This window comes from Anolis carolinensis, unplaced genomic scaffold (assembly GCF_035594765.1).
Source record: "Anolis carolinensis isolate JA03-04 unplaced genomic scaffold, rAnoCar3.1.pri scaffold_13, whole genome shotgun sequence".
In the NCBI taxonomy this organism is placed as follows: domain Eukaryota; kingdom Metazoa; phylum Chordata; class Lepidosauria; order Squamata; family Dactyloidae; genus Anolis; species Anolis carolinensis.
The window spans coordinates 1,014,537-1,030,635 of record NW_026943824.1 but is presented as its reverse complement, the minus strand read 5'-3'; the positions used below and the strand labels follow the sequence as shown (position 1 = coordinate 1,030,635).

At 44.9% G+C, this 16,099-nt stretch overlaps 1 protein-coding gene across 1 annotated transcript in view; it reads left to right on the top strand.

The window, feature by feature from the left end:
- The window catches only part of trrap (transformation/transcription domain associated protein), a 74,601-nt gene extending 58,943 nt beyond the window's left edge, over positions 1-15,658 (top strand). Inside the window, 12 exon segments of the mRNA XM_062964168.1 lie at positions 861-961; positions 1,086-1,287; positions 2,221-2,385; positions 4,782-4,872; positions 5,312-5,511; positions 6,297-6,558; positions 11,032-11,257; positions 12,006-12,223; positions 13,214-13,398; positions 13,604-13,807; positions 14,192-14,386; positions 14,546-15,658. Of these exon segments, the coding sequence (XP_062820238.1) occupies positions 861-961; positions 1,086-1,287; positions 2,221-2,385; positions 4,782-4,872; positions 5,312-5,511; positions 6,297-6,558; positions 11,032-11,257; positions 12,006-12,223; positions 13,214-13,398; positions 13,604-13,807; positions 14,192-14,386; positions 14,546-14,830 (2,334 nt within the window). The 3' untranslated portion in view covers positions 14,831-15,658.
- Positions 15,659-16,099: the final 441 nt, after the last annotated feature.

The window sequence follows — 16,099 nt, the reverse complement described above, 5'->3', positions numbered from 1 at the left end:
TTTGTCTTGCATGCGAAAGACCTATGGTCTAAGCATTAAATAAATTTGGATTTGGACATTTGCATGTTTTCAAACTGCCAGGTTGGCAGAAGCTGGCGCTAACGGCGGGAGCTCACTTCGCACCCTGGATTCGAATCGCCAGCTTTTTGGTCAGCAAGTTCAGCTCAGCAGTTTAATTTGCTGCACCAGGGGGGGTTCCTTCGTGTATATATGTGCACACTTTATATTTGTTCCAGTAAAAATGTGTGCGTCTTAGAATTCTTCAGAATGATTCGCCTGGCTAAATCAGGAATGGGAAGTCTGTGGCTCTTCAGAAATGTCTGCTCCCAGAATTCCTTAGCACTGATTCAGTTATTGTATGTTTTCCGGGCTGCATGGCCATGTTCTAGAAGTATTCTTTCCTGAATACTTGGAATAATTTCAATAATTTTTTCTAATTTTAATAATTTCCTGAATACATGGCCATACAGCCCGGAAAACATACAACAACCCTGTGATCCTGACCATGAAAGCCTTCAACAATACACTGATTCAGTTAGCTGAGAATAAGTGTGATCAGACAATTACATACAATGCAGGTGGATACTCACACTGAGTCACACAGGAGAGAGGAAGATGGATTCTTTCATCCTCCTCATGTATCTGATCACTTAAGCAGCTGAGGGGGAAAAAGAAGGGGCCTGAGGCTGTTAGGAATGATGGGAGTTGGAGTCCAAAACACCCAGTGGGAGGGCCAAGTTGGCCCATGCCTAGTCTTGTAGCACTTGCAGGATCTTGTATGCTTCTGTATTATCATTTGGTAACTTTTCAACCTGAGTGTGATGAATATTTAACCTGCCTTGCTATAATGTGTTCAACAGGGCCTGGAGGTCATTGAGTCAACGAACCTGAAGTATTTCACTAAGGAGATGACGGCCGAGTTCTACGCATTGAAGGGGATGTTCTTGGCTCAGATCAACAAGTACGTACAGGCCGGCGAACCTGGACTCAATTTTCCGGGTCCTTAAGCTGGTTTTATACTCAGGTCAGCAACAGACTGTCGCCTGGGTTGTGACGGGATGCGCCGCCTTTGTGCCGCCCTCCAGGTCCGAGGAGGCCAACAAAGCCTTCTCGGCGGCCGTCCAGATGCACGACGTGCTGGTGAAGGCCTGGGCCATGTGGGGAGACTACCTGGAGAACATCTTCGTCAAGGAGCGACAGCTGCACCTCGGCGTCTACGCCATCACCTGCTACCTGCACGCCTGCCGCCACCAGAACGAAAGCAAGTCCAGGAAGTATCTGGCCAAAGTGAGTACGGGCAACACGGGCATGCATGTGTGTCTGGGCACGCGCATGTGCGTCTATATTTATATCTTTATGTGCAAAAGCTGCTGCCTTCATGCCTGACATACAAATCACACCACTGGGCGTGGGCTGTTGTGACAAGAACACAGATCCAGTGTGCATTTCATACATTTTTAAACACAAGCTTGAGGCTTCGGCAAATGTTGCTAAGCATAAGCATTAAATGCCAGGCAGGTTGTCAAAGAGAGTCAGTGCGCATCCTTGGCAGCACGGACAGTGGACGGCTCTCTGGCTTCCTGGCAGAGTTCACTAAAGTTCAAGGGAGACAGAAAAAATGTATTTACTCGAGTCTTGTTCACTGCTGAATCTAATGCGCAACTCCATTTTCAAAACCTTATAACCAATTATTATTATTATTATTATTATTATTATTATTATTGTTGTTGTTATTAGTATTGTTTACACCCCACTTTTTCTCTCCACAAGGAGACTGAGAGACATGTGGTGTTGTTATGTTTATTTATACCCCACTTTATCTCTCCACAAGGAGACTCAATGACATTATTATTATTACTATGTATGGTTATTATTTATTTATTTATTTATAGTATTTATATTCCGCCCTTCTTTCTCACCCCGAAGGGGACTCAGGGCGGATCACATTACACATATAAGGCAAACATTCAATGCCTTAACATAGAACAAAGACAGAGACAAACGCAGGCTCTGAGCTGGCCTCGAACTCATGAACTCTTGGTCAGAGTGATTTGTTGCAGCTGGCTGCTCACCAGCCTGCGCCACAGCCCGGGCCTGCAGCTGAGCACCTCCTCTAGAGTTCTGAATCAGCACCCCAAATAACCAAACCAAATCTAATCTTGAAACATGATTGGCGGGTGCTGCGGTGACCACACGCTTGCTCCCTCTGCTTGTTTCCAGGTCCTTTGGCTGCTCAGCTTCGACGACGACAAGAACACGCTGGCGGATGCGGTGGACAAGTACTGCATTGGCGTCCCCCCGATCCAGTGGCTGGCCTGGATCCCACAGCTGCTGACCTGCTTGGTTGGGTCCGAGGGCAAGCTGCTCTTGAACCTTATCAGCCAGGTACGGCCGCTTTGTGACACCCTACTTGCTTCCTAGAGTCAGAGATATCATTTATCTATCTATTTATTTATCATTTATTTATTTATTATTATTATTTTATTATTTACAGTATTTATATTCCGCCCTTCTCACCCCGAAGGGGACTCAGGGCGGATAACATTGCACATATAAGGCAAACATTTAATGCCATAACATAGAACAGAGACAGAGACAAACGCAGGCACGGGCTGGCCTCGAACTCATGACCTCTTGGTCAGAGTGATTTGTTGCAGCTGGCTGCTAACCAGCCTGCACCACAGCCCTATGCGATTATCAATTATCTATGGGATTATTGATCCTCGCCCCCCGATTGCAAGCTGTTGTGATTATCATTTATTGTCATTTTTAGTTTAAAAAATTATTTTGTGTAATGATGTGTTTTTATATTGTTATGAACTTTGTTTTATACATTTTTTTAATTTTTATTGTGGGATATATATATATATATATATATATATACATACATACACACACACACACACACACACACACACACACACACATACACATACATACATACATACACATACACACACACACACACACACACACAGACATTCAATCTTGATATTCCACAATCAAAATATCAGTATTTTTCCCCAATCCCGCCACCTTATCACCATGAACTTATTATTTCATAATACAAGGGTACAGAAATACTATTGAATATTTATACCTAAGTATATTTATTTATCTATGGGATTATTGATCCTCGCCCCCCTCCCCCCCGATTGGAAGCTGTTGTGATTATCATTGATTTTATTTTGTGTAATAATGTGTTTTTATATCGCTATGTACTGTATGTTGTGTATTATTGTTGTAAACCGCCCTGAGTCCCTTTTGGGAGATAGGGCGGTATATTCATAATAATAATAATAATAATAATAATAATAATAATAATAATAATAATAAATTTGAAACACAACAAGATGAGTCCACAGCAGACACTCTGCTGACTGTTGTATTGGCTCACACATCGGACACTTCCCAAGTGTCTAGGACTGTGTGATATATCGGCGAATAATGCGAGCAGATCCCAGTAATAATAATAATAATTATTATTATTTTATTGTATGACACAGCAAACAAGATAGATATGCTGAATTTCATATCACAAAATCACAAGTCGAACACTTCCCAAGTGTCTAGGACGTGTGATGTATTTTCAGATGATGCGCGCAGATCCCAGAAGGGTGGCCTTTTGCAGTTGGCAGATCGTGATTTTGTTAATGTCTATTGTTTCCAAATGCCGGCTGAGATCTTTTGGCACGGCACCCAATGTGCCCATCACCACCGGGACCACCTGTACTGGTTTCTGCCAGAGTCTTTGAAGTTCAATCTTGAGGTCCTGATAGCGGCTGAGTTTTTCCTGTTGTTTTTCGTCAATCCTACTGTCACCTGGGATGGCAACATCAATGATCCAAACCTTGTTCTTTTCCACAACTGTGATGTCTGGTGTGTTGTGTTCCAGAACTTTGTCAGTGTGGATTCGGAAGTCCCACAGTATCTTTGCGTGTTCATTTTCCACAACCTTTGCAGGTTTGTGATCCCACCAGTTCTTTGCTGCAGGGAGGTGGTACTTGAGGCATTATTATTATTATTATTATTATTATTATTATTATTATTATTATTATTATTATTTCCTCGCACTAAGTGGGTGTTGAAAATGTTAGCTTTGAAGGCCAAAAAAACCCCAAAAGCCTGACTTGTCCGGAATGCGTGTTCAGCATTTTTTGTTTCTGGAGGAGTCGCAAACAGTCCACGTGTTGAGAGCGGGATCCCTTTCCATTAAGCGTCTGTTTTCCGCCCCGAGTGCAGCAATCTTTGCAGGGTCGGGTTCCTCTCTAATGGGCCCCGGCTCACATGAGAACGGATCTTTGTTGGGAATTGCGGTCTTATTTAAAGACTAAGCGGTGCCTTTTCCGTTGCCTTTTTTCCTCCTTTTTATCTGCATCGGTGAGGCCTCTCGGCGCGCGCTCTCATTATGCAGATGCCTCACTTACAAAGCAACACGATAGGGATCCTTGTTGGCTTCCCCTTAACGCAGCCCTTTCGGAGTCATCCCGAGTCGGATCAGATTGCGCCCTTATCTGGACCCATGATGCCGGGAAGCAAAGGAAGGCGCTCGTTGCCTCCCTGCCTGCGCTGCGCTTATCTCCTCCCGTTCTACGAGGTGCGGGCGGTGCATTAAAAAAGCCGTGTGTGCATTGAGATCCCAAAGCACCTCAGACCGGTTCAGCAATCCAAATAAAACCTGGGAAATGGTTGGCAACCTGAGCCCATTTAGGGACATGTCATTTGGTCTGAATGCTTGGATTGCAGGATCTCTAATAACACATTTTTTTTTTGTGCATCAGGTTGGGCGTGTCTACCCGCAAGCGGTCTACTTCCCCATCCGAACCCTTTACTTGACGCTGAAGATCGAGCAGCGGGAACGCTACAAAAGCGGTAAGCGAGGAGCGTTGTTCCGACGTGGTTTTGGCGTCTCGTTCTCATGTCAGGAAGCGTTGAGTTGCTTTGGCTTCTTCATTCGTAAGAGTTGACCATCTTGGACAGAAGGCAGATTCTTTGCTCAAACCTTCAAGTTGGCTTTATAAAAAAAACCCTTTAATGATTTGTTAATAGGATCAACGAACGCTCGGTTGGTGGAGCCATAGTGGCTTTAGTATTTTTTTAACGCTGGTTTAATACCGAACAATGAAATTGCATTGTGGATTATTGTATTACGGTGGTAAAATATTATGGGGATAATAATTAAGGATTTTTATGTTAATTCTTCTAGTCTTCAGAGTTCCCATGAGCCCCCAACCCCCTCCCAAATGTCCTCCTAATGTCTTTTCTTTTTTGTCCTCTGGTTCCGCTCGATCCTCCTCTCCCTCGGGGACAGATTCGGGGCAGCAGCAGCCGAGTTCTGTGGGGAGCCAGTCCCACTCGGCTTCGGACCCGGGCCCCATCCGCGCCACCGCACCCATGTGGCGCTGCAGCCGCATCATGCACATGCAGCGGGAATTGCACCCCACGCTCCTCTCCTCGCTCGAGGGCATCGTGGACCAGATGGTCTGGTTCAGAGAAAACTGGCACGAGGAGGTACATATAGTAGTATTCCTATTGTAATATTATAATATTATAAGATGGGAAATCACCTGGAACCCTGGATGTCAGTCAGTTGGGTTGATGTGCTCAGTCATCTGCTCCAAGTCTGATCATCGTTGCTTTTGTCCTCCTAGCTTTCGTAATTTCATTGGTCATTGATGCTTTTGTTGTCATCACCATTGTGTCTGTTTTCATACCTGGATGACACGTGTGTTCTGTCAGAGTATTTGCAGCACAGCAGTAGTTGGATGGAAGCAGTGGAACGCAGAACGAAGAGATACTCAAAGACGTTGGTAAAACTATTTACAAAGTTTTACTGTATGCAGCAGTAATCAACACAGACTTGCAGACGAACACAGGACTGTTCTGTTCTCCAACAGAACTTGACTCGAACTCTAGGCAGACAGAACTCAACTGAACTGACGCAATCGTTATGCACACACACTTGTGTCTGGATACTCCCTAGTTCCAGCCACACATCAAGGTCACCATAGCTTCTTGGCAATTAACTCTTTCCACACTATGGTACATTTTGGATGATGCAATCCGTTGCAATACAAGCATGGCACAAATTGCATTTAAACACTATCAATACACAAATTCCACATGCCTCTGAGTCTGTCTGATGTATGTTGTTTGTCTGTTGGCATTGAATGTTTGCCATATATGTGTTCATTGTAATCCGCCCTGAGTCCCCTTCAGGGTGAGAAGGGTGGAATATAAATACTGTAAATAAATATAAATACTGTAAATAAAATTAACAAGTTCTGTGCCACCAGGTCCTTCGGCAGCTGCAGCAGGGTCTGGCCAAGTGCTACTCAGTGGCCTTCGAGAAGAGCGGCGCCGTTTCGGACGCCAAGATCACTCCGCACACCCTCAACTTCGTCAAGAAGCTGGTCAGCACCTTTGGCGTCGGCCTGGAGAACGTCTCCAACGTCTCCACCATGTTCTCCAGTGCGGCCTCCGAGTCCCTGGCCCGGCGAGCTCAGGCCACGGCCCAGGACCCCGTCTTCCAGAAACTCAAAGGCCAGTTCACCACCGGTGAGTCAGATGGTTTTGATATTTTTTATTTGTATTTTTTATTTTTTTATTTTTTATTTTTTATTATTATTGTTTTTGACTATTGTTTGTAAAAAATTCAAATACTCCCCAAACATTCTGACACTTGCTTGGTTAACAGTGGAAAATGGGTGGTACGATTCTAGCAAGTTTCATCACGATGGCTCTAAAAATGAGGGAGATAACGAGCCCTGAAGTTTCAGCGCTTGCTCAATTACTTAACGAAAAAGTTACACAAAATTTGTCACGTCGTTATGGTTACTAAATGTTTTTGGTCCATAATTTCGGAATCATACTTGAAAACAGTGTGCCCACCCTTCCTAAAGTTTTTTTTTATTGCGTCAAAAGCAATATGAGAGCATAACTGCAATGGTTTCTGGGAGGCTTCTCTCATGTCCCCACAAGCTACAGCTGACAGGCGGGAACTCACCCCGTCTCACAAATTCGAACCGGCAACCTTCAGGTCAGCAACCTAACCTTCAGGTGAGCACAATGAACCCAATGTGCCACGGGGGACTCCACAGCTGGAGACTGCATTATAGTCAGTAAGATTCCATGGTTAGATTAGCCTCCTGCGCATGCTTGTAAAATGCTATGACGTGAAGCCCACCCGACCAGGAGATGCGGCAGTTCCTTATGCAGTGTGAGCTGACATACTACATCCTCCCCAAGTGAGTAATGAGTATTGAAACACTGTTTTCATAGATCGCACTGCCCCAGTGTAGACGGACCTGTTTTCCATCCTGTTGTTGTTTCTATGTTGGGGTCGCATGGGGGAATACGTGGGGAGAACGGAGTGCCCAACAGCGTAGTGAGCAAGTTGCAGCTAATTTATTCTATCTCTCAAATGTCATGAAATCATTTTAAGAATGGGTTATTTTGGGGGATTTAATTTGAGAGAAGGCTTAATGTATTAAATGCTCAGGGAAAGAATTATAAAAATCCATTTGTGGATAAGAAAATAATCTCCAGGTCGCTTCAGTTTGTGTTTTTAAAAAATACACAACAAGAAGATGCTTGAATCCAACTGTTATGTGGATTTTTGTAATACCTAAACTAGAAGCATCAATGCACAAGGTGTTGTTTTTGCTTTGGGGCAAAACATAGTCATGGAAATTGCTGGCTTGACAGGTTCCTAGAGGGAGACAAAGCTTCCAGGTGACTCCAAGCTATCGTGTTTTCCTGAAAATAAGACCGGATTTTGCGTTAATTTTTGTCCAAATTATTTAATTATTTTCGGGGGATGTCTAGTTTTTCATGTGCGACAACCTAGTGCATTTATTCCTTTATTCACCTACAAATACCTACATTTATTCAAATACAGCCACTTTCTCTTCTTCTGGAACATCATCGTAACATTGAGTCAAAAATACTATTTATTTATTTATGTATTTATATTTAATTATATATTAATGTTCTTAATTTATAATTTAATACATCCATTGTCTGAAACGATATGGTATTCATGATGGAGCCAGTGCAGAGTATGTTTGATGTATAACCACTGGGTGTTTTCAAGGCCGGGCTGTGGCGCAGCAGGTTAGTAGCCAGCAGCAATAAATCACCACTGAGCGTGAGGTCATTGATTCGAAGCCTGGGTCGGGATTAAGCTCCTGGCCATTAATAGCCTAGCTTGCTGTCGACCTAAGCAGCTCGAAAACAGCTGTGTCTTTAAGTAGAAAATTCTAGGTACCGCTTTATGCAGGGAGGCTAATTTAACTTAATTTATGACACCATAAAACGGCCGATGGCATGCGAAGAACATGAGGAAGTACTACCATCAAGGACTCGGTGTCACAAGTGGACAGTGGCCGGAATTGAGCAGACCCTCAGGAAGCTGGTGAATGTTAAATCGCCTCTATTGTCCGTCTGTATATCTAATAATAGCATTTAATCTTTGCCATGTATATGTGCATTGTAATCCGCCCTGAGTCCCCTTCGGGGTGATAAAGAAGGGTGGAATATAAGTACTGTAAACAAACAAATAAATAAAGTATCCTAGATTTGGAGGGGACCCCCAAAGGCCATCTAGTCCAGCCTCATTCTTAGCTAGGAGCCATTTGCAAGTCAGAGGTTTATAACTCAGGGGCAGCCTATATAGCATATGTTTGAGATAGATACATTATCCTAGAATTGGAGGGACCCCCAAAGGCCATCTAGTCCAGCCTCATTCTTAACTAGGAGCCATTTGCAAGTCAGAGGTTTGTAACTCAGGGGCAGCCTATATATATATATATATATATATATATATAGAGAGAGAGAGAGAGAGAGAGAGAGAGAGAGAGAGAGAGTATATGAATGAGATAGATATAGTATCCTAGATTTGGAGGGGACCCCCAAAGGCCATCTAGTCCAGCTTCATTCTTAACTAGGAGCAGTTTGCAACTCAGGAGTAGCCTATCTATCTATCTGTTAATCTATCTATATAAGAACCTGGCTATTCCACAGATACACATTCGCCCACTTGCCTATCGTGAGCTCTGAGGAGTGCGTTGGTTTGGAAATATTATTTCCAAACATTAAAAAATTCCTCAAATTCAGCGGATGAGCGAAATTTTCTGAAGCTCGGCAGTCTTGCAGTCGTAAGCGTGCCCTGCAAGTGTGACTTGAAAATGATGGAAATTCGGGCCTCGCTGGAGCCCCCGTTGTCAAGAGCAGAGCGGATTGCAATGTTCTCGCCTGATCTGAAACCACCGCAGGAAATAGAAGTTGGGTCTCCAAAGAGACCTCCTTGCTGCCTCATTAAACGGCCCTCTGCAAAGCGTGGAAGCCCCCCTGTGCCATTCAGGCTGCCGGTTGTTCTTTGCCCTTTTGCCGAGACGGCGTGCTCCGCATGGGAGCCCCGGAACGCGAGCAAAGGCAGCTCGTTAATTAACGGAGGAGCGCTCGCCGTCATCCGACCGGCTCCCGAGAAGCCAAAGGCGAGGCGAGAACAAGGGTCGGAAATCTGAACGTTTCAGGAAACGGGAGTGATTCCTGCAGCAAAATGAGTCTTAGACATTTTTTTAAAAAAAAATAACACCCTGAATATTTTTGCTGGAGTTATTTGCATATCATTAGCAAGAATATTGTTCTCACTCTGCGGTGACATTTTCTTCTCGCACTTCGGGGGTCCGCAGGCAGCAAACAATGCTGAGTTTCACACTTCTCTTCCCGTTCTTCGCTACGTGATTTACTCCGACTGTTCACTAGAGGGTAGACTTGGAATTATAATCCTTCCGTTTATATATATATGCGTGTGTGTGTGTGTGTGTGTGTGTATGTAATGTGCATAAGGAGTTGTCCGATCCATGCATGCTACAGAATTAGATGCTTATGATATACTAGCTGTGCCCGGCCACGCGTTGCTGTGGCGTAGTCTGCTGGTTTTGGAAAAAAAAGTAATGAGGAAGTGATGGTATTTAATATATGTTATATGTCACAAAATATATAATGTCATGAAATACGTTATGTGTGGGTATAAATGGGTTGAATGGAAGGAAGGAAAGAACGAGAGCTAAAATTTGGAGGTACAGTAGAGTCTCACTTATCCAAGCTAAACGGGCCGGCCGAAGCTTGGATAAGCGAATATCTTGGATAATAAGGAGGGATTAAGGAAAAGCCTATTAAACATCAAATTAGGTTATGATTTTACAAATTAAGCACCAAAACTTCATGTTATACAACACATTTGGCAGAAAAAGTAGTTCAATACGCAGTAATGTTATGTTGTAATTACTGTATTTACAAATTTAGCACCAAAATATCACGATATATTGAAAACATTGACTACAAAAATGGCTTGGATTAACCAGAAGCTTGGATAAGTGAGGCTTGGATAAGTGAGACTCTACTGTACCGTTCAAAAATATTAAGGCCTGCAATGACTAACTACCTTCTTGCTGAACTGCAATTAAAAGTTGCTAATGAGAGCTGAAATAGTTGTACTGCCTGGTAATCTGTGTTTTTTGAGTGAAGGACATACCTTGGATGTGTTGTATTGTGGCCAAATTTGGTGGCATTTGGTCAAGGGGTTTTGTTGTTAATTCGGTCCTAATTATGCACAGAACATGTATATTTATGTGATAAGCACATACACACATATAAATTAGCTGTGAAGACATAGCCTGACAAGGGATGTAATTCTCCCATAATATGAAAATAAATGGTGAGACAAGCTTATTTAATGTGTAATCTCCGCTGTTTTGGCTCGGCGTAAATTGGAACGGATCCTCTTGAAGGGTTTTTTTGCCAATGGCTCATCTATTTTATGAGAGAATTAGCTTAGCGGTATCTGTGTTGGCCAACATGCGACTGCTGTAATCATTTCAAATGGGTGTGATCATCCTTTTTTGGTTGGTTTTCTGTAGTTTTTCTATTGAACCCCCCGCAAATCCCTGGGCAACTTCAGTTGTATTTTCCTGTCTCCTAGCAAGCGCTCGGGTGTTTTCATTTCCCCTTCTTTTCCTTTGCCAGACTTCGACTTCAGCGTGCCGGGCTCCATGAAGCTCCACAACCTCATTTCGAAGCTGAAGAAGTGGATCAAGATCCTGGAGGCGAAGACCAAGCAGCTGCCCAAGTTCTTCCTCATTGAGGAGAAGTGCCGCTTCCTGAGCAACTTCTCCGCCCAGACGGCCGAGGTGGAGATTCCCGGGGAGTTCCTCATGCCGAAGCCCACCCACTACTACATCAAGATAGCACGGTAAAAGCGGACGGGGGGCAAAATAAAAACAACTGCGATCATGGCAGAAGAGAAGGATCAAGCACACCGTCTCCACTCTTTATAGCTAACACTCCCTTCCTTATAATTTGGTGACCCTGCTATATATTGCGTTCTTCTACTGAGCGAATATGTCGTTCTGGGCCCAGGCCCTCCATGCTTTGAGTGATGTTTAACCCTTAAGTAACCCATGCTACCTGGCAGATGTCTTGAGCATGATATTCCTGGGCTATCAATCCACCAATCATTAACAATTTCGAGTTGGGTGGGGGTCACTTTAGGTTTCTCTGCCATCAGCAGTATGAAAATCAGCACCATATCGATGCTAAACAACCTGTGTTCGAAAAGGAGGGAGATTGGTATTTTAATTGGGAGAAGGCCAAAAACAAATGTATTTGCAGAAGACCCAAAAAACGCACCAACGCACCCACAGAAGAAGTCTCTTTGTGAGAATTCCCGGCGCTGGCTGAGCCACATAACAGACAGAAAGAAAAAAAAGCATCTGCTTAAAAGGTTGCATCATTATCAAAATGTATAATGGGAATGTTGGTTTTGCAGCGGCTCAGTCGCTAATACGCTTCCCTTTGTTAGCTCTAAGTACGGCATTTCAATTTCCTTTCCCCTTTTTAAATCCAGCTTTCATCTTGGAGGAGAGAAAGGGAGCTTTAGATGCCGAAAGCTCAGGTGCCTTTATCTCTGTTTTTTTTCCTTTCTCTTTTCTCCTCGATAGCTTTATGCCCAGGGTGGAGATCGTCCAAAAGCACAACACGGCCGCCCGAAGGCTCTATATCCGGGGCCACAACGGGAAGATCTACCCCTACCTGGTCATGAACGACGCCTGCCTGACCGAGTCGCGCAGGGAAGAGCGGGTCCTGCAGCTCCTCCGCCTCCTGAACCCGTGCCTGGAGAAGAGGAAGGAGACCACCAAGAGGCACCTCTTCTTCACAGGTGGGGCCACAAACACCACCCCCCACACTGCGGGTTTGCTCTGCATTTGCACACTCTCGTGCACTCTTCTGAACCTGCAAAGCAGTGGTTCTCAACCTTCCGAATGCCACAACCCCTTAATACAGTTCCTCATATTGTGGTGACCCCCAACCATAACATTATTTTTGTTGTTACATCATAACTCATTTTGCTACTCTTATGAATCTTAATGTAAATATCTGATATGCAGGGTGTATTTTCATTCACTGGACACAAATACCTGATACGCCCAAAATTGAATACTGGTGGGGTTGGGGGGATTGGTTTTGTCATTCGGGAGTTGTAGTTGCTGGGATTGATAGTTCATTTACCATCAGAGAGCATTCTGAACTCCACCAACGATGGAATTGAACCAAACTTGCTCCGTGCCACCCGCCCAACCACCCCTCCTTGGAAGCGCTTTAGTCAGTGAGGGCTGATGTCTAGTAACAACAAGCCCTGCTTCCCTGCGCGTTCTCTTTCATGGCGGAGCTCTCGAGTGTGCCGAGAGGAGGAGGGAAGTGCCACTTGACACACTTCACTTGATCATCGCTGCTGCCGAGGGAGAGCTGATATCTGCATATTAATTGGAGAGATGGAGTATTGCTCTGGTTTGGAGGGAAGCAGTCTCTTGGTTTTGCTTCCTTTCATTGTCATCTGTGCCACGCCACTAGTGTCCATGGTGTTGGCCATGTCAGCTGCTTTTTTCTTTGATTCTTCTGGTGTCTGTGAAATCTCACATATGGGTTTACTTTGTGCATGTGCAATGCAGTTTGGAACCTTCTAGATCTTTTCTATTGTAAATTTTTAGGGTAGCCCCTCCTACTCTCTGTTTTTCCTGCTTTGGTGGGAGCACTTCCTTGTGTGGCTTCCTCTTGTATTCCCAAATGTGTATGTCTAAATTATGCCTTTTAATGAGGAGACGTCCCCCCCCCCCCCACTAACTCTCTCCTGCTTGTGTTCTCCCCACAGTCCCCCGAGTGGTGGCGGTCTCTCCACAGATGCGCCTGGTGGAAGACAACCCTTCCTCGCTCTCTCTTGTGGAGATCTACAAGCAGCGTTGCGCCAAGAAGGGGATCGAGCACGACAGCCCCATCTCACGCTACTACGACAGGCTGGCCACTGTCCAAGCGCGAGGGACCCAGGCCAGCCACCAGGTAGGCGGTCGGGGACTGGTGGGCCCAGGCCCGAGTTGCAAATATGTCGCTCGCAAATGACTCCCAGTTAAGACCACAGGAAGTGAGAGGAATCTGCCCCTCAGAAGGCTTAACTCTTTTACAAGTGGTCAGACCAGAGGTATTAAGTTAGAGAATATTCAGTTTCCAAATCCTGATGCTCACCCCTCTCGCCTCTTCCTTCTAGGTCCTCCGTGACATCCTGAAAGAAGTGCAGGGCAACATGGTGCCACGCAGCATGCTGAAGGAATGGGCACTGCACACTTTCCCAAATGCCACCGACTACTGGACGTTCCGGAAAATGTTCACCATCCAACTCGCCCTGATTGGCTTTGCAGAATTCGTTTTCCACTTGAATCGGCTGAACCCTGAGATGCTTCAGATTGCACAGGTACCTGTCAACATAGAGATAAATAAGCACACATGGCAAAGAGATAAAAGATCTGACTGTGTGCCAGGACTGTCCGAGTGTGAGTAACTGTAAATAATTTGGAATAGTAATAAACAGTGAACCACCAAGGGCACCCAGTGTGCTTGATTGGATAAGCACAGAGGCAGGGGAAGAGCAGAGAAGCCCAGTTGCTGTAAAAGTGTACGTCTCAGATCCAACAGTTCAGGATCTAGAGGCTGCCGATTCCAGGGGTCGGGTTGAACCCAAGCTGCTTCTTTTGCGGACCCCTGGCAAAACCAACCAACCAACATATGTACATACACAATTTGCCTTTTTTAAAATAGAGAGATATAGATGTGTGTGTTCTTTCTTTAATACTCTCAGGATACTGGCAAGCTGAATGTGGCCTACTTCCGGTTCGATATCAACGACGCCACCGGGGACCTGGATGCCAACCGCCCCGTTCCGTTCCGACTCACGCCAAACATTTCGGAGTTCCTCACCACCATCGGCGTGTCCGGCCCACTCACCGCCTCTATGATTGCCGTCGCACGCTGTTTCGCGCAGCCAAACTTCAAGGTAAGTGTGTCATACAATGTTCAGGTGGAATCTCCTCGTCCTGCTTTTAAATGGTCTTCCCAGTTGTGGACTTTCTCCGCTGAGTGGACCGTAATAAAGATAGATTATGATGTCTCTGTGTGTGTTCTCCCTCTCCTCCACATCCCGCCTCCCTCGCAGGTGGACGGCATCCTGAAGACGGTTCTGCGGGACGAAATCATTGCCTGGCACAAGAAGACCCAGGAGGACACCTCTTCGCCACTCTCGGCGGCCGGGCAGCCGGAGAACATGGACAGCCAGCAGCTGGTGTCACTGGTCCAGAAAGCGGTGACGGCCATCGTGACACGGTTGCACAACCTGGCGCAGTTCGAAGGTGGCGAGAGCAAGGTCAACACGCTGGTGGCAGCCGCAAATAGCCTGGACAACCTCTGCCGCATGGACCCCGCCTGGCACCCCTGGCTCTAGCGAGATGAGAAAACATGGCCGGCTTGGCCTCCGTCGCTCCTCCATCTCCATCCATCTCCATCCCACCTTCTCGGCCCGTTTGTTTGGTGTTCTCATGTTTACAATCGTGCCTCGATATTCCCGTGACGCCTTTCTCATTGTTTTGCATGCTTCAGCGCGTGGGAAATATCGGGAACTTCTCAGAGCAATTGCGTTTTTTTTTATACCAGAAGGGAGAATCCTGATCCAATTTCTCCAGGTATTATGTGAACTCGTTTTTTTTTTTTTTTTTTACAAAAATGTGAAATTGTTGTTATTATTATTGTTTTAGGTGTTTCCTCCATGGTTTTCCTTTCGAGGGGTACAAACACCGATCAACATACCATTTTTAAACCGCTCAGAAACATACTGAGTCAAAGTGGGATTGTATACAAAGTTGTATACAAAACAAAATACAAAATTGTATATAAAATTGTATACAAAATCAAATACAAAATTGGATACAAAATCATTTTTGTGACTCGTTGGAAGCTACAGATCAAATTCTACCAGAACAAGAAAAAAGTTGTGTGGTTTTTGGGAGGCATTTTTTTGCAGTCTGGTTTAGTGAAAAAGGGATATGACAGAAGTGCATTTGCCACCCAGACAGAAGACCCAGTCCAGCAAAAATCAACGATTATGTATTGTAGAGTGGGATCCTTCCTTTTTCGCCCTTCTCCCCTTTCCCCCGTTTTTCTGTTTCACCCATTTCAACCCGTGTCGTTTCTACGCCCTTGCAGTGTTGAGAATGTCCGAGTTCCGATTTGTACAGAGCCAACTGTTTTTCAAAATAAATAATTTTCTAAACTGCTTGAGCCGGATGGCCATCTGTCAGGGGTGCTTTGATAGTGCTTTTCCTGCATGAAGGTAGAATAAAAGGGGTTGGACTACATGGCCCTTGCATGGGTCTCTTCCAGCTCCATTATTCCATGAAAACAAGTGACACTGAGAATGGTCCGCAGCCCTACCATGCCGCGGACTCATCATCCTTCCATTCTCTTTGGAAACTGATATTAAATCAGTCGGAGAACATTCTGAGAGCCTGGTGCAATCAATAATTGGTTCGCCATTTGTGCCATCAGGACAATTAGAATTTGCATAATTAAGTCAAGGAGGTTGCAAATATTAGCCTGGTGGTGGTTCGCTCTCTAGTTACTATCTTCTTGTTTAACATATTCATATTTCGTATCGAATTTGTTAGATTCGTGCAGCCTTGTTTAACAAGAATCCTGTTTTTTGTCTCGTTCCCCC